This window comes from Nilaparvata lugens, chromosome X (genome assembly GCF_014356525.2).
Source record: "Nilaparvata lugens isolate BPH chromosome X, ASM1435652v1, whole genome shotgun sequence".
NCBI lineage: Eukaryota > Metazoa > Arthropoda > Insecta > Hemiptera > Delphacidae > Nilaparvata > Nilaparvata lugens.
In genome coordinates this window covers 11,089,741-11,110,485 of record NC_052518.1, presented here as the reverse complement: position 1 = coordinate 11,110,485, position 20,745 = coordinate 11,089,741, and the positions used below count along the sequence as shown (strand labels likewise).

The following is a 20,745-nucleotide window of genomic DNA, read 5'->3' as shown; positions in this document are numbered from 1 at the left end:
AAAACTGGAAAGAAAAATGAAAGAAAATGAAATCACCATGGTGTTTCAATCCATCAGAGAAATGGAAAATATTATCAATTTGAAGAATGGATAATAAAACATATTACTGAGTCTTATAGTCTTATCCTCAAATCAGTCGTTTGATGTAAAACGCAGTTTTCACAGGATCTCATGTTTCATGCCAGACCAAACCTGTGAATAACTGTGATAACTCTATAGACAGTCGTCAAGTCACATCAGAGGCCCTGAAATTAATCAGGTGGGACCTAAAAACTGAACATCAGTCCTAAGCCAGACAAATCATTCAGTATTTGCTTATATTTTCAAAATCAATTTTCGTCCCAAACTTCCTCCATAAATACATTACAAATTCTTACTATACTGCAGAGTGCAGACTGCTTTTATCAATGTTTTGTCCAATTTCATCTCCTGATAATTCACTTGTATCTGTTTTTGTACGATTATCTGTTATCTGTTATTTTCAATTTGATATTAGAAAATTCACTAATTCTATTTTCTTTCCTGTTCCAGCTGGCTAGTCAAGGAATCGATGTTGTTCTAATTAGTAGAACGAAGAGCAAACTGGACACATTGGCTGCTGAAATAGGCGAGTTTATTCATATTTATTTATTTTCCAATTATGAATTAATCATTTAATTTATCAACAAGTTTGGTACGGTATTTGATTAGCTCATTACATCAATAATGTGAAATCTCTATTTCTGCCTGAACTACTCTCGTCAAAACATACAAACTTGAATCATTCATTCAAATCAATCATTGGAAAAAATGAATCAATGACAATTATTATTGAAAACAATGTTGGAACATTGTTGAATCAATCATCGAATTCAATAAAACAAATCAAGAGACAAAAATATTTCTACAAGGTTTAGGATTTTTCCAGTCGTCAAAAACAGGATTGATTGAATATACAGTCGAATCTATTATTTTCTTATCCAACAAAAATATAATTATAAAAGTATTTTTGTAAAATATATATTATCAATATATCATATTTTCAGCGCCTTCCATTTCTAGTAATGACATATATCATTAATTTATCTCAATGCATCATTTAGGTTGTTTTTCTCAGTTTGCAGCTTTCAGTTTTAGTTTTAAATTAACAGGAAGACCATTTCAAATATTATGTTCTTCAGCGTCAAATTTCAATGAAAACCAATTTAGGTCAACCACTGTCTATTTAGATTCTCACTCGATTGAAAAATATTTAATGAAATTAGTCGCAGTGCAGCAACTGTATTACCATACCGTCTTATTCGTTATTGAATACGGCTTTTAGTCTATACAATAATTCTCAATACAATTTTGTGGGTCAAGTGTAAGAGGGGGATCTTATTACCTCAACTTCACCCATATCACTTTTAATGCTATAATGTGCAAATAAAAGGGCATTTATCCATCTACAATAATTTGATACATTACTTCAATTTATAAATAGATTTCCTTCTGTAATTTTCCAATTGTGATATTACTTAAAAAAGTCATAATAATTCAATATACAATATTCTTGTATAGCCTAATATTCTTTATGTTGCAATTTTTCTATAGTGCTTGCGAATCAACACCTGTTGTAATTGCAGTGAATTGAAATTTGAAAGCAGTACAATTGAACAATTGAAAGCAGTAGAATATAGAAGTACATATTATTCTCAGTCAAACCTATGCTTTTAATCCAAGTGTAGAGAATTAAATTATAAAAGTAGAGTGTTCATTCATCTAATATTCTAAAATGTGCACAAACTTATAAAATAGAATATTTTATTAATTAAAGAGGACTTTGAGCCATTCAAGTCCTACTATTCAAACTAAATATATTCGACTAATCTGTGGTCATAGTTTGATTTTAGTGATACATCAAATTCACCATTTTTGCTCATCTTAATATTTTTTAATTCTAATTTTTGAGCTTGGGTGTATCTTAAACCCTACATGCCTTATTGAATGACTGAAAATTCTGTGTGTAGAATTACTAAAAATCATAATTATTTGACTGGAAGCTCATACACTTTACAACAGTGAAATTCCTGAACGGTCTATAATATAAAATATACAAGTTTATAATAATTCAAATGATCGAGTTAGCACTCCTCCCACTAAAATACATTGTTTCTTGTCAAATACCTCTTTAAATTAGACAAGTTACAAACTTCTAATTTAAGTCTTATTGTATTCATGAGAAATATACATTCCAATATACCATTACAAGCAGTCATTAGAGCTCAAATAAGTTAAACACTTATAGGAAAATCTAAAATCGTTATCTCGAAGCAATTTTGAAACTTTTTTGGGTTTTCCAGTCACAGTTTAGTCTATTATTGAAAATGGGGAAATTAGAGACGAGTCTTCTTAATTAGAAAACTGAGGTCATTTGTCAGTTTTGATGTTTTAAAAGTGATTTATTATGCTCATATCCATTCTCATTTGTCATATGGCACCATACTTTGGGGTCCCAGAGCTCACAGTAGTAGACTTTTAGAATACAGAGAAAGGCTATCAGACTGATTTGTGGGCTTTCTAAGCGAGCACAGTGTGAAGAGCATTTTAAACTTCTGGGAATATCGACTCTACCTTCAATATTTGTTCAACAGAGCCTAATTTATGTTGAGGAGAATTTGGAGAAGTTTGTGGAACAGGGGGTAGTTCATAGCCATTACACTAGAAATAGGGGTAATTTGACTACTTATCGATATACCTATTCTAGTACCCAAAAAACATATTTTTTCCATACAATTGTTTAATTCACTTCCTGAACAAGGAATATGGAGAATGGAAGAATGGAACTTTTAAAAATTATATCAAATGCTTCTTAGCAGCTAACCCTTTAAACAAGATTGACGATTTTTATACATTAGGTAGGAATATTGGGTTATAAGTTGGAAATCAGGTGACATATTATTATAGGTACTGATAGTGTAACTTACTGATATAATTGTATTTTGTATCATGTATTATGTTGTATATATTTGACTCTTGTATTTTATCTGATGACCCCAGATATGGCTGCAATAGAGTTATATTTTAATTTATTTTATGTCCTGAACGAGTAATGGGATACTGTATTAATTATATACAGAGTGGGTGGAAAGTCCGAGGACGGTGGGTGTGATTGGGGATCCTACTCAAATTGAAAATACTACTTTACTATGACTTCAAAAATCTGGTCCGCCATATTGGATGCAACTTTATTTTTTTAAATAGGAAAGTGGTCATGCGATACATGATTTCGATACGAAATTTCAAGAAGAAAAGAGTGGCGAAGACCGCATATCGATATCTCAAACCGTTCAGAAGATATTCACATTATTAATCAATACTATTCAAAGCAGAAAGGAGAGAAAAAAGTCCGAGAACGGCTCCATATCTCATACACAAATGTAATTTGATGGTGGGTGTGATCAGGGATCCTACTCAAATTGAAAATACTACTTTACTATGACTTTAAAAATATGGTCCACCATCTTGGATCCGCCATATTGAATGAAACTCTATTTTTTCAAATAAAAAGTTTGTCATGCGATACATGATTTCGATACGAAATTTCAAGAAAAAATGAATGGCATAAGCCGCTTATCGATATCTCAGGCCGTTCAGAAGATATTCACATTATTAAATCAATATCATGCATATCAGAAATGAAATACATAAGTGGTATTGATTAATAATCTTCTGAATGGTTTGAGATATCGATGTGCGGTTTTTACCAACCATTTTTTCTTGAAATTTCGTATCGAAATCATGTATCGCATGACAACCTTCCCATTTAAAAAAATAAAGTTGTATCCAATATGGCGGATCCAAGATGGTGGACCATATTTTTAAAGTCATAGTAAAGTAGTATTTTCAATTTGAGTAGGATCCCCAATCACATTCACCGTCAAATAACATTTGTGTATGAGATATTGAGCCGATCTCTCGGACTTTTCACCCACCCTGTATAATGGTAGCTCATTTAACACATTAGAATCATATACACTCACTATCATTTCACACACTTCCTAACTATATCATGTGCGCTTCTCATTTTATTGTTTCAATTAATTCACAGGAGAAAAATACAAGGTCAACACCAAAGTCGTAGAAGCAGACTTCACTGAAGGAAACTCAGTATTCTCGAACATAGAAAAGCAATTATTTGGACTTGACATTGGAGTTCTTGTGAACAACGTTGGACTGAGTTACCCTCATCCCGAGCATTTCCTCAACCTTCCTGACCGCGACAAGGTGTACAATGACATCATCCAAGTCAACATTAACACCACTCTTGCTATGTGCCAGATCGTCATGCCAAGCATGGTTGAGAATCGTCGAGGTGTAGTCATCAACATTTCTTCAACCGCCGGCCATATTCCATCTCCACTTTTATCCATCTATGCTGCATCCAAGGTATTATTCATCTCTTAAATCAAATTTAAATCAAATCTTAATATTACAGAGTGAATCATATGTATGGGAACCCTTCAATAAATCGGAGACTGTTTAAGATTTAATAATGTAACTATCAGAATAAGTTATTGGTCAAATACTCTACCTTTAGACGTACAACTCAATTTCAACCCCTCATAAGGGGGTGACTTAGGGGTTGTAACTCGAATATTTTCAATGTAAACACCCATTGTGTGGCACATTATTTTAAAAAGATTTTCAAAAAAAGAAAGATAACAACAATTAAAATGTTCTATGATACTTGTATCCAAAATGGTGGATGATTGAAGTTTTACTTTTAAAGGAAGTAAGGGGTTATAACTAAAATATTTTGAATGTAAACATCCATTGTGTGATACATAATTTCAAAGGCCTTTTCAAAACAAGAAATATGACATCAATAAAAATGTTCTATGTTAAAAAATATGATGTTCTTATTTGATTCTCATATGATTATAATGTGTTAAATGAGCTACCATTATACAGAGTGGGTGAAAAGTCCGAGAACGGCTTAATGTTCTATAAAAAATGGCGGCTGATTGAAGTTTTAGTTTTTAAAGAAATAATTGATAAAGTTCAATCACCTGTCATTTTTGATTAAAGTATCACAGAACATCATCTTTATTGATGTAATCTCTCTCGTTTTGAAAATGCCTTTAAAATGATGTGTCACACAATGTGTGTTTAAATTCAAAATATTTTAGTTACAACCCCTCATTTCCTTAAAAACTAAAACTTCAATCAGCCGCCATTTTGGATGCAAGTATCATAGAACATTTTTATCGATGCCATCTTTTTGGTTTTAAAAAGGCCTTGAAAATGATGTACCACAAAATGTGTGTTTACATTTAAAATATTCGAGTTAGGTACAAACTCTTATGAGGGGTTGAAATTTAGTTGTACGTCAAAAGGTAGGGTATTTGACCAATAACTTATCCTAAATGTTACAGTAATATATATATCTTCAACAGTCTCCAACTTATTAAAGGGTTCCCATACATATGATTCACTCTGTCTATTTTAACACGCATAAGAGAATGTGGACTATTACTAGAGAAATGATATCTCTAATATTTAAATCCAAATTGAGAACAAGTTTATATATTTCCAAACAAGCATATATATAACAGCCAAAAATATAAATCTGAGTACCCATTTTAAATTATTTCGTCACGACATGTTTCGACTACTAATGCCATTTTCATTTGACTTGAAAATGTGACGAAATAATTTAAAAAGGGTACTCTCATTTATATTATTATTTGTATTCAAAAGTAGCCCTAAAGAAAGAAGATAACAGCCAAAATATTTGTACAAGGAAAGATATTAATATCATCTAAAAATCAAATTTTAATCCACTTACTTGAACTAGATAAAAAATGAGCGTGTTTTTTTCAGTACAGTATTTATATTATTTTTATAGAGACGGCTGAGTAAACTCGTATCCTTATACCTCAGATCTTGAAACGCAGTCCAATAATATTAGGGCTTTCCTTCCACTATCCAAATGTTGAAAACTGTCTTATTATCAAGTTTAAGCCATAGATGTTGGCTAAAACTTCTTCAATCAAGAGCCAGATGTTGGCTCATCAAATGTACAGAAGAGATTAGCCCGTTTACACAAATTCATTTTAGTGCATATGCACTAAATTATATGAAAAAAATAATGTTACATGTTTCTTGTGTTCTAGAGTTATCTATTCTGTTGCATCAATTGTGAAACTAAAATTTATATTTCTAATAGAATATCATAGTTCACATGCAATCGGTTTATATTGAATAACTGATAGAAATGAGTTGTAATCATGATAAAACATATCGTATAATAAAAAGTGTCACTACTAAGGTGAAATAAAAACGATGTTGTCAGTTCCACATAATTTATTTGAGCCAAACTTAAGTTTCAATGCACTAAGGTATCATCTTCAGTGGTCCTTTTGGTTAGGGTCAGTAGAAATAGACTCAGTCCAACCAAAAAGACCACTGAAGATGATACCTTGGTGCACTGAAACTTAGGTTTGGCTCAAATTATGTGAAACTGACAACATCGTTTTTATTTCACCTTAATAGTGACATTTTTTAGGGACAATTTTTTAATATGGAGAAATTCAACAAAATCTCTGTTCATAGTAAAAAAATGCCACTCTTGAAGTACTGAATACAATTGAAAAGTTTCCACCTCAGAATTTAATTTAGTTTAAGATTGCGTTTATGATTGACAGAACAAACAATTGATTGATGAAAAACACTAGAGAAACATAGTGTTATGGAATTCACACATGTTCGTGAGTGGAATGAAGGAGGAACAGAGGTGGAAACAAATAGAGGGTGACAGAGTGAATACATTAATAATTTTGTAATTACCAGTTACCTATATGACATCGCCGTTGTTTTAAAAATGTTCATGTTTTGTGACAGTAAATAGTTTGATAGATAAAAACACTTTTTTAATTACTAGTTGTTGAACTATTTTAAAGTTTTTTTTTAAATAAAGGGTGCTTCAAGCTTTTTATATTGTTTTATTAATTTGATAGATGTATCAGCTGAGGCAGTTACGGCCTGATAGTTAGACCAATTATTGACACCTGAGTCCTTAGCTGGCGAAAGATTTTGGGAATCCCAAGCTCATGAAATGAGTAAAAAATCAACGTATAAAAATTATAATTATCTAATTGTTATAAACATTATACACTCAAGTAGAATTCATAAATTCCGAAAATTTGTAGTCTTTACACTTGAAAATGGCTCATGAAGAGTTTAAACAAGTTGTGTTGTGATAAAATTAAGATAGTACTTGATAGCTTTTATTGTGTTTCAATTTGTACAAAGTTGTGTAGAATTTATAAAAAATATGCAACTTTGAAAAAAGAATTTTCTCAGAACCAAAGTGGTCATATTTCAATCAGTCTCTAGGAATCTGATGAGATATTTTTCATATACAACAGACATATTTTTCATTTTACGGTACTTGATATTCAATTTTCTCATTTCATATTGGATTTGTGGCATCATTGGCTGACTGTACACTTATTTCTTTCAGATATTTGTGTCAAAGTTCAGTACAGATTTGGCCACTGAATACAAGAAATACGGAATCACCGTGCAGTGCCTGACTCCTGGATATGTTGCCACCAAGATGAGCAAAATCAGGAAAGCTTCATGGATGGCTCCCACCCCTAAGACTTACGTCAAGAAGGCCCTGAAAACTGTTGGAATTGAAGGATTGACAACAGGATACTTCCCTCACTCGTTATTGGTAATGTATTTTACAAAATAAATATATTAATAGGCTAAATGAATAAATAAATACATAAATTAATATAATAATTAATGACGAAATATATAAATACATGGTAGAACAGTACAAAATGAATTATATTAATAAATGAATGAATAATAAATAGATTAATATTTTAATAATTGATGAAGAAATATAGATTCATGGTAAACGGTATAAATATCGTAATGTAGGTACTGTATTAAAAAATTGTATTCAAACATTTCATCAGTATGGATATTTGGGTTTACTTTGAATTTTTACTGTAAGTATTTTTTTCAAATAAGACTATTTATTTATTGAATAGATGTAAAGTGAATATTTTGGAACTTTTCTACCTTTTAAAAGCGGATTTCACAATACAAATGAGTGCTACTCAGAGTTTGTGTGTTCTTGAATAGTTCCAATTTTTTTTAAATAACTCAATATTATTCTTTAAAAGTGGTAATCGAGTGGAATATTTCTAATTAATTTATCAATTCAAGCCATCTAAATTCAAAATTTATAATTTTAATTTTTATTTTGGACCAAAATTTCATAAAAATTGTACATGTGAAATTCTAACCTTATCTTGGACTATGTCACCTATAAATTTGGAAGAAAAATAGCACAAGGACTACCTTATTATTTTATATTTCAATGTTATTACATTAGTGTCATTTGCATTGTAAATAAATAAATAATGATAATAATAATAATAATAATAATAATGATAATAATAATAATATTTATTTGAGATAAACCTTTCTAGAAATCAGTTTATTCAAATAGTAGACTTGCAATTACTAGTAGGATTTTGGGAGAGATAGTCTACCTATTACTTGATTATATTGAGAAAGCCCACTTCACAATACAATCAGTATTGTGGTACTAAAATAATTATTTGAAATAAATTTTGTTAGGTTTTCTTGAAAATCGTTTCAGTTAAATAATATTGAGACGTATTGTGTATACTGAAGTTGCATGAAAAATACATTATTTGTGTAAAAAACTATGAATAAAAGTGGGCCTATATTACAGACATTTTGTATGCGTGAATAAATGAAGTAACAATATTTATCCATCATGTCATCAATAGATTGAACACTGTTATCAGAGAAGTTGTAGAATTTTTTCCATATAATTATGGAAATAGAAACACGATATGTTACCTAGAAACTCAATTTGTTTTATTGAAACTATTTATAGAGAGAAAATTTGTGGTTTTATTTCAGTATAACATCAGCTTTACAGAGCCTTCTATATATAATGATGATATTGAATAGTATTTTGGATTTAATAATATTTTCACAGTGCTTGATCTTCATTTTTTGCTTAATGGTCAATATCAGTGTGTATAGAATGTAATTATTAAAAACACTTCACTTACATGGGCTACTTTTAACAAATTAATAACAACAAAAAAAACCTAGTTGTACTCTTTATTATTAAAAACTTTAAAATATTTCAACAAAGACTAGTTCCGACCCTAACTTGAGTCATTTTAATATTTTTCAAATTAATCATATTAAAATAAGCAGCATATGTTCATATTATATAGTATCAACTTGTTTATTTATTTTCTACATTTCAACTTGAAAATGACCTAAATTAGGGTCGAAGCTAGTCGCTGTTGAAATATTTGTAAGTTTTTAATAATAAAGGGTACTACAAGGCTTTTATATTGTTTAAATTAATGTAATTCTTATATTCTATACTCACTGGTCACTTAACAAAGAGTTGCAAAAACAAGGTCTGTGATTTTAGTTGGTTCATTATATTATCCGAGATACCTGATAGTCTATTTTTTATGTTTTTACTAACAGCAGCGTACAATTGTTCTCTGACTGTTATTACTACACTTTTGGCATCATACCTCTTCGGTTACATAACCAACAATTTATAAGTTATTTCATTACTATTTGAAGTAAAATTAACATTGACGTTTACAACCTATCAACGTTATCATTTTTCTTCAAACTGTGTCAATGTTTTTCTTGAATATGATAACTTACCTCAAATGAATTGACGTTTCTAGGTAAATGCAATCCAAACCATGAACGCCATATCGCCTAGCTTCGCCGAATGGATCGTGATGCGAACTATGATGAGTATCAGAGCCCGTGCTGTTAAAAAGGCAGCTTCATAATTCTCCATACATTTTGTGATAAAAATCTTTATATTTATTTAACTTTTTTTGAGAATCTTTCTTAGAATGTTTTACAAATAAACTACTATTTCCTTATGTACTGACTATTATTGCCAAACTAAGGCCCGTATGCAGATGCTCGGTTTAAACTGCGTTTATTCCATCAATGGTTCAAACTCGAGTTTAAACTGTGCATCCGTATGCTGATTCCAGATTCAGCCAGTAAATGTCGTTTAAACTGGCTCAAAAGTAAACGCCCAAATTCAGGCGTTTAAACTAGCAACATGCGTAAACGGGATGAGAGTGAGCCAGTAGTGAGCTTAGCACAACTTTCATGACTAATAGAATGTTGATGTTATACATTATTTCAAATAATAATCTACAAAATAGTGAAGTTTTCATATTTTGCGTTAATTTTCAAGATAGAAGTAGACAGTTAACAAAAAGAATCAAAACAGTTAATTCATTAACGTCTTCGGAGACTCCACGAATGTAGTGAGATCCAATATTATTCAAACTGTCATCATTACTAATAATTAACATCAATGCTTCAACTCCAATCAATGCTGACTGATTGAATTGAATCACAAAAAAATTATTTTATAACCTGACGATGGTGTGATCACCGAAACTAGTTGTTGAACTATTTTAAAGTTTTTTTTAAATAAAGGAGCTTCAAGATTTTTATATTGCTTTTATTAATTTTTAAAGAGCTTGAGAAACAATTTGTTATTGCAAACATTCATTATTTCTCCAATATGCTTACAGTACTCACTAAATCATATGATCAATGTCAAAATTATTAATGTTTAAATTTTTATCTGAATTGGATATTAGAGGAATAAGGTCAGCCAACTTATAGTTGTGCTCTAATAAAGCCGTTTAAACTAAACGTTCAATGCAGGTCAGCATACCAATTAGGGCCATTTGCACAGTGACAGTTTAAACTAAATTCAATTTTAAACTGGATTAAATCCGTATCAAGTCTCGATTGTTATGATGTGTTTCATTTTGAGTTTAAGCCACCAACTGATTAAATTCAGTTTAAGCTTTGACTGTGCAAACGGCCCTTAGTGGTTTAAACGGCGTTCACGTTTAAACGCGTTTATTCTAGACGTAGTTTAAAACGATCATCTGCATAGGGGCCTAAATCTTCACCCTACCAAAGTTCCTAATTAAAAACTCTAATAAGCTCCCACCTCTCAAATCCAAAGTAATTTGATCATTGTCAAGTTATTCAAGCATAGCAAAGGTACAAGTCATCAAATTTATTCACAAAATAAATTGTTTGAAACTTGTAGATTTCAGAACCTGATTGACGGGTGAAATAGTACATTCAAATAGCCCTTCTAAAAATTAAGAATTTTTCAAAAATGCGAAATGAGAATCTTGAGTTTTCAATTATTGCAAATTAAGCCTTTTATGTTCGGTACTAGACTTCTCAATACCGGTATTTCAAGAGGATTATTCTTTTATAAGTTACTGTTACAAATATAATTAATATAAAAGTCATAGCACAACAAAAATATTGATTTTGTGCTTTATGAATTTGGTAAATCTTGAAGTATAATATTAAACAATCATATTATTACATTAACTGGTAAACCCAGGCCTTCATCTATGAATGAGCTCAGTGGGCAACTGCCCAGGGTGGAAAATATTTAGGGGCGCAAAATTCAGACAGCAAGTTTTTCAATGTGGTTTTCAACAGTTTCAATCGTTGTAGACTTATTAGTAATCAGTGTATTGCGCCAGATGGAAGGAGTTCATGGAGGAGTATATGGGTAAGACTGCATTTACGAAAACAAGACTGCACTTGCGAAATCTGCATTTTAATGTTTATCAGTTTAATTGTGGTAGATGAGTATTTTTGTTTGATAATACAAAATTAAAACCATATTTTTTCCATCTTATATAAATCACGATACCCTCACAGTATTTCATTGTTTATTATATTGTCGGGTAGGGTCAGGACACACCACTCATGCTCCACTGTTGGTTGGCGAATTTTAGTACTTTTGGCGTGATAAGTCATCTGTCGAACATTTCTATCCTACATCAGGACGGGATAGAGCTCACACTTTAATTACGTCAAATACTGTAAAGTGAATTAATATCACTTGATGAATTAATATCACTTAAATTTGCCAATATCACTTAAATTATCACCAATTTATATTAATAATAAAATAGAATAATTTTTGTAAGACCATAACGCCATACCGACCAAACAACGCGAAAGCTGAACCACTACACTACTAAATGAAATTTCGTAGAGCAAACTAAAATATTTACTTGAACTAGATATTCTACTTATAATAGAGAAAGAGAAGAGGTGAGGAATAATTAGACAGAGAGTGAATCGTTTAGTGCTTTTTTTATTTCTGATTTCTGAAGTCTTTTCAAAGTTCGGAATGCATTTCAAGGAAATGCCATCAGCACCTAGCCTATTGCAAATATTGCACCGTCTAGACTGGTAATTGTGGTGCTGTGTAAACAAGTTTAGAGACATAACAACCATTCTGCCAATTATGCGAACTGATAATGCGAATTCTATTAAACCAATAAAGAGTACAGTATACAATCAATATTTTGTATATGAAACTGTAGGCTGTGCCTGTAGAATGAATTAGTCAAACACTTAGAACAATAAATTAGTTATAAAAACTCATGTTCATCACCGTGAATGAATTCAATATTGAATTGTTTTTTGGAAAAATATGATTCACAATTTCAGGTTTACAATCCCGAAAAACCCGGGATTGACGCTGAAAAATCCCCCGGGATTGTTAGATATCAAAAATGGATCGGGATCCCGGGATGGACATCCCTACACCTGCCACATCTTCAGCTGAACTAATGTTGATTGGTATTGTTGAAGGAGCAGGAAATTTAGCTGAAGATGTGGCAGGTGTTGTCATGAAACCTGGTTCTGTAATTTAAATTAACTGAACTATTGTTGTTATTATTGAAAGGACAGGAAATTCAACTGAATTGTACCAGAGACAAGAATAATAAATCTTACTTATCCTTCATCTATGATTGTACCTTCAACAATAACAATCAACATTAGTTCAGCTGAAGATGTGGCAGGTGTTGTCATGAACCTGCTTCTATAGTTTAAATTTATTTTTGAACAAATATAGTGGTATTGACAACATCAACGTCTTATTCTTTCAATAATAATAATAAATTTTCTTACAGCATTGTTGCATGACATCACTCAATCTCAATAATTACTGTTGAATTTAATAGACTACTGCATGGTTTCACCAAGCTCAGTCAAGAGATTTGAACATGGTCAAGCCAGGTATCATGTGACAAAAATTGAAGACTTGAGATCTTGTCAAAAAATTCACTTTATTTCAATAAAAATTATTATTTACCAGGAGCATGCTTTCGTGTTTGCTCACACCTGCGAAAAAATATTTTTTATTAAAATAAGATGGATTTTTTGACAAGATCTCAAGTCTCTTTAATTAGGTATGAAAAAGTTCCACAGCATCAATATTCACTCTACAAACTAAATCATATGTGTCAGTTCATTAGTTGTAAACCGTACTCGACTTGACCATAATATTCAAATGTCTTGACCGATCTTGGTGGAACCGGGCATAGGGGATAGGTATCCCAAGGGGATAGGTAACAATAAATAACAACCAATAAGTTACATTATCAAATTCTTGTTTTTATTACAACAGATAAATTGGATCTCAACACTGAATTACAAGAGGGATAATATTTATATTACTATTTGAAACACCCAACAATTTTTCATGAGAATCTTTTAGTGGTCCACTTATAGAATAGACACAAAGCGTGTAAAAATTTTAAATCATGCTATACAACATGCGGCTGCTCTATGAATGTTAACCAGAATTTAATCAACTATCACTCCTTGGAAATATCATTGTATAATAAATTTTCATTGTAATTATCGACAAATTAGAGATATTGAATATAAGATAAATCTCACAAAAAAATGCCATATGAATTTTTAGAAAGCGTTGTATTATCAATAATAATTGATATCAGTAATAAAAAAATCAATTGAAAGAATACTAATTCGTATTTTATGAAATTGAATTTACTTTCTCAAAAGAATCCTGTAACTAATCCGTTAACACTAAAAAAGTTGAATCTCAATCAATTTTGCACAGCAGTTATGGATTTGGACCCATCAACTATACCTTAGTAGTCAAGTGAACAACTGTAAATCTATCTGTTTTAAAATTTAATTTGAATCAGTATGTATTCATAAAATATAACGTTCTGGTTACAAAAATATATGTTTCTCAAAACTGTATTTGAGATCAAAATATACATATTTTCATAAAGTAGTTTCACACACTATCATCGACTAAAACAGCATACAAAACATTTCGAGATGCTAGCACCATCTAAAAAAAAATCTATATTTGAAATCATACTTAGCAAAACTTAATCTATCACAAAATAAACGATCATAATGGATCGAGTGAAAAAACAAAACATTTTGTTCAATTTTACGCGAACGGAACAAATTAAATATTCATTGCTAATCAGAGCTCAAACTATCACGCCATGAGTTAGTAGTAACGTCTACAGAAATTGCCATGTTTTACAGTAACGTTTTGAATGTTTAAAAAATTCATTTTAGGCCTATTACAATATTTTGGTTCACAACTCGTTGTTTTCAATGGTTATGAGTGGATCTGCTTGAAAAATGTTTGTCTTAAAGCTTAAGGTATTATATCTCCATAGAAACATATCTGCTTGCACTGTCATGGAGAGTAAGAAGAGAATCATAAACAGTTAAATCGAGAAACCGAAGTCGATTCATTGCTTGAAACGGAAAAATCACTTGGCTATTTTCAATTCAATTTTATTTTTCATGTTATGAATTTTGCTCTTCCAAATTAACTGTTTGCGATTACTTTCAATTGAAAGAAAAACTCTCCGAGCAGATCATCGTATAAGCATTAAATTTCCCAGAAAACTAATAGCGAAATATATTGCTGCAATACCTGTCAATAAACTGCTATATTTCAAGCGAAATTGCCAGGTCACTCTACAAGAATGCATCAATTCTGTGCATGTCTTTACACAGCAGTGGCGGATCCAGGGGGTGAAGGGGAGCATGATTTATCATAATTGATGTTAATGTACCAATATTTGAGTAAAGTTTCTATTTTAATTTCCGGAGGAGGACTCTTGAATTGAGGCGCGAAGTAAAAATTGCGTAAAATTCGCCATTAGAGTGTAAAGAACAAGTTGTTTTAATTAACTTTGTGTAGGGGGATATTTTAATTACCAGGTTTTTCGTATAATTGTATACAATTTGAATATATAATATTCAAATGGCAACTGAATGAGAAAAAAGTGTTTACAACATACATTTACATAAAGAAGTCATTTTTTGGTTATCCCTAAATTTGGTAGTTTAGTACCTTATGTCATTATAGTTGGACCAAAAAGAAAGCAAATTACTGATGAGTTAAAAACGAGCACTGGTTAATTCTTCTTATTTCATCAACCTAAAGCTTTATTGATAGGTGCTATCAATCCAATGTAGATGTTACTCAAAGGTTATTTCCTTATAAACCAAAAATTCATTCTTCATTTATTAATATATTTGAAATTTTTAATCGACATTGGTAGGTGTTGTCAATGCGATGTAGACGTTACCACTAACTCACAGTTTATCTCTATACAATCCAAAAATTCACTGCAATTTCCAATGTTGGCTCTTTGAAATTTTCAAACAGCAGCTTAAATTACTCTAATGCTACTACTTTACAGATGATAAAAACAATAAATACATCATAGAGGAGCTACAATAGAGATAGTGTTAATCAGTAGATATAGACAACAAGAAACATGCAAAGTACATTATACATACATACATATAGATGTAATACAATGTTAATATCAATGTGGACATGGACAATTATTATATTCGATATTTTAGGAACAATGAATATCAAAAATGCAAATACACTGAATAAGCAAATACTTTTGAAATCAGCCATTAGGTTTTTGTTATAATTTGAGCATCAACACAGAGTTAGGATAAATGACAGTTGGGAAGAAGAGATTGATGTTATTTTCTGATTTATTTTGAGTAAAATGTGGACAAGATTTGAGTACATTTTGCAATATCATAAGTTATTATCATCTTGATTTTTCAATACCAGGAATAGGAAATAAAATTATATTGTTTGTATCAGGATCATGCTATTTTAAACAGCATATTGACATATTTCAATCGATGTAAAGAAATATCTCATGATACATTTTTGTATCAGGATCATGTTATTTTGAACAGCATATTGACAAATTTCAATCGATGTAAAGAAATATCTCATGATTATTTCCTACCAACGGTACTGTAATCAATATCGAGATACCAATTTGTCTATTCATTTCAATAAATGATTGACGTTATTATAGAGTTTATTCTATTCAAAGTAATCTGTTAACCCCATTCAGAAATTGTACTCAATACATTTAATGTATTAATTGGATCAACTTGGTAATACTTTATATTAATACTATGGGATAAGACCTGAATTACAGCACTGCACAGCAGTTTGAATCGAGACCGTATGGGATATGATTATTATAGACTCTCATGTCTATATCAAGAATTATAGAAAATTTTCACTTTGAGTAAAACATTTTAACCAAATAATTGAATACTGTATTCAAACTCCAGTCTTGCTGTCAATAATCATTCAATGATCAATCTTTTTTTTGAGAATCTGAATTTCACTTCAAAGCTCATTTTCATTAAATAATAAATAATACAATAACTTATTATGCAATATTAGTCCATTCTTGAATTGAACATTGCAAAGAATTATATCTTAATTATTAATTACAGATAGAAGATACAATCAAAGCTATGATGTTGCAAAACATTGTTCTTCTGTAAATATATATCTATTTTCACGCCTAAAACTAAGAGCAAAACTTGTTAGCTCATTGATTTCTGGGCTAATATAAGAAGCGACTATCAACAGTAAAAAAATAAAAGAAGGCTCCAGGCCTCAAAATATACCAACGAAACATACCAGATGTTTGAACGATGATAATAATACTACGATGATATACCAGACATAGAAGTTTTGAATAGCTTTTACCATACTAGGAATCACTAAGATAGCATTAGACAATTATACAAAATGAATAGAGAATCAAGGTATTACGATTCCCGCCATTTTTCCGAACAGCGAAGAATCACATATATAGATGAATATAATAATAATCATACTTGTTCGCAAATAGACATTTCATTAAATACTATGGAGGTAATAGGCTTTGTGTGTACGTTGCAACATCCCTAACGAATTGAACGCGTCCACCAATCAAATTTAATTATTTTAGAAACCACATACGCTATAAAATTTGTGTGCCAATAATGTTGACAAGCTAGTTCGCCGTTTGAGGCAAAAAGGATACACAAGGATAGAATCTCAGAGTTCAGTGTTCCCATCAATATAGGAGTATTAGCAGGCGAGTATAATAATATGATAAGTAAGTATAACAATAGATAATCACATCAAATTAATTTTCTTCATCAAAGAAGTACTTCTGAATATTGTGATTGACTGTCGGTCTAATTGTGTGTGAAAAATGATTTAATATGGTCATTTTGAACTCACATACTTCGGAAAGTAGTAAATAGTTAAAAAGTATTAAAAAGTATAAATAAAAATGATATAAAAGTACATTGTTAAAAAGTATATAAATAGTTAAAAAGCTGAAAAACGTTTAATAATGATGAATGATTGGCAAGAACAGCTGATATAGTGAATGAAGTGATAGTTTGTGGGTTGAGCTTAATTGTATATTATTAAAGCTCCATTAAAATAATATCAGATTGACTAGATTGTGGAAGATACAAAATTAAAATATTTTGAATCTCAACAAACTATTGCATTCTAAGCTTTGTTGGGAGCACTTCAACGTCATAGATAATAATGAAAACATTTCGTAAATTCAAGGCGAAAATGTTTGTCTATGATATTAATTATAATACGTGGAGTTATAACTTCTGAAGCTGACTCTTTCTGTTCAAGTTTGGTCTCTCCCGTTATATGTGGTACAAAAATATTGACACCCACTAGAATGTGTAATTGGTGCGTTAAATTATTGATTAAATTGGGTGGAGAAACATCTATTTGCAAACAATAACATGGAATGGATAGTAATGTTATCTATTTCAGGTGCCTGCAAATTGATCTATCCTAGTCATAAAATAAAATTTACACGCACATTCGAACGCTATTTACAAAAATATTATATATACAAACAGTGTATTAAGAAAAAATAGAAATGCCTCAACGTAAGGCTATAGTGAAATACACTTTGAAGTGTCAGTGGGGAAGTATTGATGTTGATTATACTCTACCTACTCTAATACATGGATTTCCCATAGTTGAGTAGGTTAATTTCCAATAGAATTAAATTCCATATTTTTTTATAGACCTATTGTATTGTATTTTGGATATTTTGTGCTTTTTATGTTTTTAATTGCTTGTTTGTATTTTTTTAAAGGAAATAAATTTATTCATTATTATTATTATTATTATTATTATTATGGGGAATGCTGAGTGTCAACATTGTTTGAATGGGAAGTATTCATGTTGATAATAGTGATTGCTGACACTTTAATGTGAATTTCACTATAGAAAAGACTGAAGAAAAGGTTAGGCAGGCTAACCTGACCATTTAATTCTTCTTCTTGCGTTTGAAGGAGTCGGCATAATGTCCGCCGATTCCTTGAGAGTGCTGGCCCACGTAGTCGCCCCTCGGGGGTTGGCTCAGGGTCAGGCAGCAGTCTTCGTTTCTGACCAATAGGAGTGATTCCCGTATTCTGACCAATAGGAGTCATACCTGAGTTGGTGGGAGGAGCTGTAGTGATGAGAGTGGGCGGCTGAGACCAGATGATTCCCGGGGCGCCAAACGGAGGAAACAACGGTTGGGGTGGAGAGGGGGGCAGGAAGCCTGGGGGAGGAGGTGGTGGAGGAGGAGGGGGAGCCCAGGCAGGGGCGAACATGGCTTGGTTTGGCTGCACCATCGGGATGGGACTGCGAATCATGGATCGGGGGATAGCAGCAGGAGGGATGCCCCAACCGACGCCATCCACTGGTTGCATGGGGTTAAGGGGGAATGGGAACGGAGGCGGTGCCTGGCCCACCGAGTGCAGTTGCTGCACAAATTGCTGCCAATTAGTGGGATTGGCCAGGTAGGTGATGAGACCCTGCTGCAGTTCGACCGGGCAGATTGGACACACTCTCGTGGATGAACGGAGGAGGCATGTTGAAGTGCTGGTCAGCGTGGATTTGAGGCGGATGAGGTGGCAAGGTCCTGGAGAATGCTGGAGGGTGAGCCCTGCGCAGAGCCCCAGGCAGCAGGCCTGCCCAGTAGGATGACTCGTCATCCAGTTGCAGTGGCGGTGTTGGCACTTCCCCAGGTGCAGTTGGACTCAAACTTGGTCTCCTTCCCGCTCCGTTGCCGCCGTTAGCTCCTGCCATCACAATCTGCAATCACACATTTATAATCCGATCAAAAACTGAATGAAAGCAATGTGAATATACATAAAAACACTTCACTTGAATGGGCTACTTTTTTACAAATTAATAAGAACAATATGAAAACTTTTAGTACCCTTTATTAATTAAAATATTTCAACTTGAAAATGACCTAAGTTATGGTCGAAACTAGTCGTTGTAATATTTTAAATTATGAAGGGTACTACAAGTTTCCATATTGTTTCTATTAATGTGAATATACATGTATTGTGCGGAAACATATTTGAATTCATCTACAAAAATAAACAACGTTTCAACTCTAGCAACTATTTTCATTATGAGTTGATGACGTCTAGAACTGAACTGTTAAATCATTTGTGGTAATATTTTTAATTATTTCATACACATGTTCTGATATAATCATAATCATAAGATCAAGGCGAATCTTTCCTCCAGAATGTGTATTATGTGTATGTATATGTATTATATTAATAAAAACAATATGAAAATCTTGAAGTACCCTTTATTTTTTAAAAACTTCAAAAATTTATTTTCTACATTTCAAATTGAAAATGACCTAAGTTAGGGTCGAAACTAGTTGTTGAACTATAACATTTTATTTTCTTCATTTCAACTTGAAATGAACCTAAATTAGGGTCGAAATTAGTTGTTGAACTATTTTAAGGTTTTAAAAAAATAAAGGGTACTTCAAGATTTTTATATTGTTTTTATTAATTTGTTGAAAAGTAGCTCATGTGAGTAAAATGTTTTTTGTATTATATTATATGTGTGTATATTATACTGTTTGCATACTTCATAGGATAGAAAACGAAATATTTCATTTGCCAAAAAAATACTAGACCAGAACATTGGGTCATGTCACATATTCTTATATTACATATTTATTACAGAGAGGAGTGGAGAGGCATTCTTGAGGAGGCCAAGGCCCTGGATGGGCTGTAGTGCCATGGAGTAAGTAAGTACATATTTATTAAACAAAAAAAAAACAAGTTACAAAGTTGTTATAACAGTATAACACTCTGTTTTTGTCGGTTTGCTAGTGCAGATGTTAGATGACATATCATGAAAGTCAATCAATGAATCAAATATTAATTGAACACACAAAAAAATAATAATACACTTTGCTGAATGGGATAGTGAGCTGTGAAGAGAGATGAGGAAAATATTTCCTAGTTATGGGTGGCACGATGGAGTAAGAAGTGATAACACGCCGGTCTAATAATCAACAGAACCCGAGTTCGAATCTCGACCGGGGCAAAAAGTTTTTGACCATAGTACAATCACCACGGTCACCCCGTCATTCGGAGGAGTCGATAAACCGTCGGTTCCGATTACCTAAAAAGTAGTCGTCATCT

General features: G+C 31.6%; 2 protein-coding genes across 2 annotated transcripts in view; one reads left to right on the top strand and one right to left on the bottom strand.

Moving 5' to 3' along the window:
- The window catches only part of LOC111046085 (very-long-chain 3-oxoacyl-CoA reductase), a 28,419-nt gene extending 18,472 nt beyond the window's left edge, over positions 1-9,947 (top strand). Inside the window, exons 3-6 of the mRNA XM_022331576.2 lie at positions 532-607; positions 4,070-4,407; positions 7,487-7,702; positions 9,741-9,947. Coding sequence (XP_022187268.1) covers positions 532-607; positions 4,070-4,407; positions 7,487-7,702; positions 9,741-9,851 — 741 coding nt within the window. The 3' untranslated portion in view covers positions 9,852-9,947. The remainder of the gene's footprint in view (positions 1-531; positions 608-4,069; positions 4,408-7,486; positions 7,703-9,740) is intronic.
- Positions 9,948-18,427: 8,480 nt separating this feature from the next.
- The window catches only part of LOC111046084 (ribonucleoprotein PTB-binding 1-like), a 104,509-nt gene continuing 102,191 nt past the window's right edge, over positions 18,428-20,745 (bottom strand). The window contains 3 exon segments of the mRNA XM_022331575.2: positions 18,428-18,644; positions 18,646-19,188; positions 19,190-19,378. Of these exon segments, the coding sequence (XP_022187267.2) occupies positions 18,567-18,644; positions 18,646-19,188; positions 19,190-19,378 (810 nt within the window). The 3' untranslated portion in view covers positions 18,428-18,566.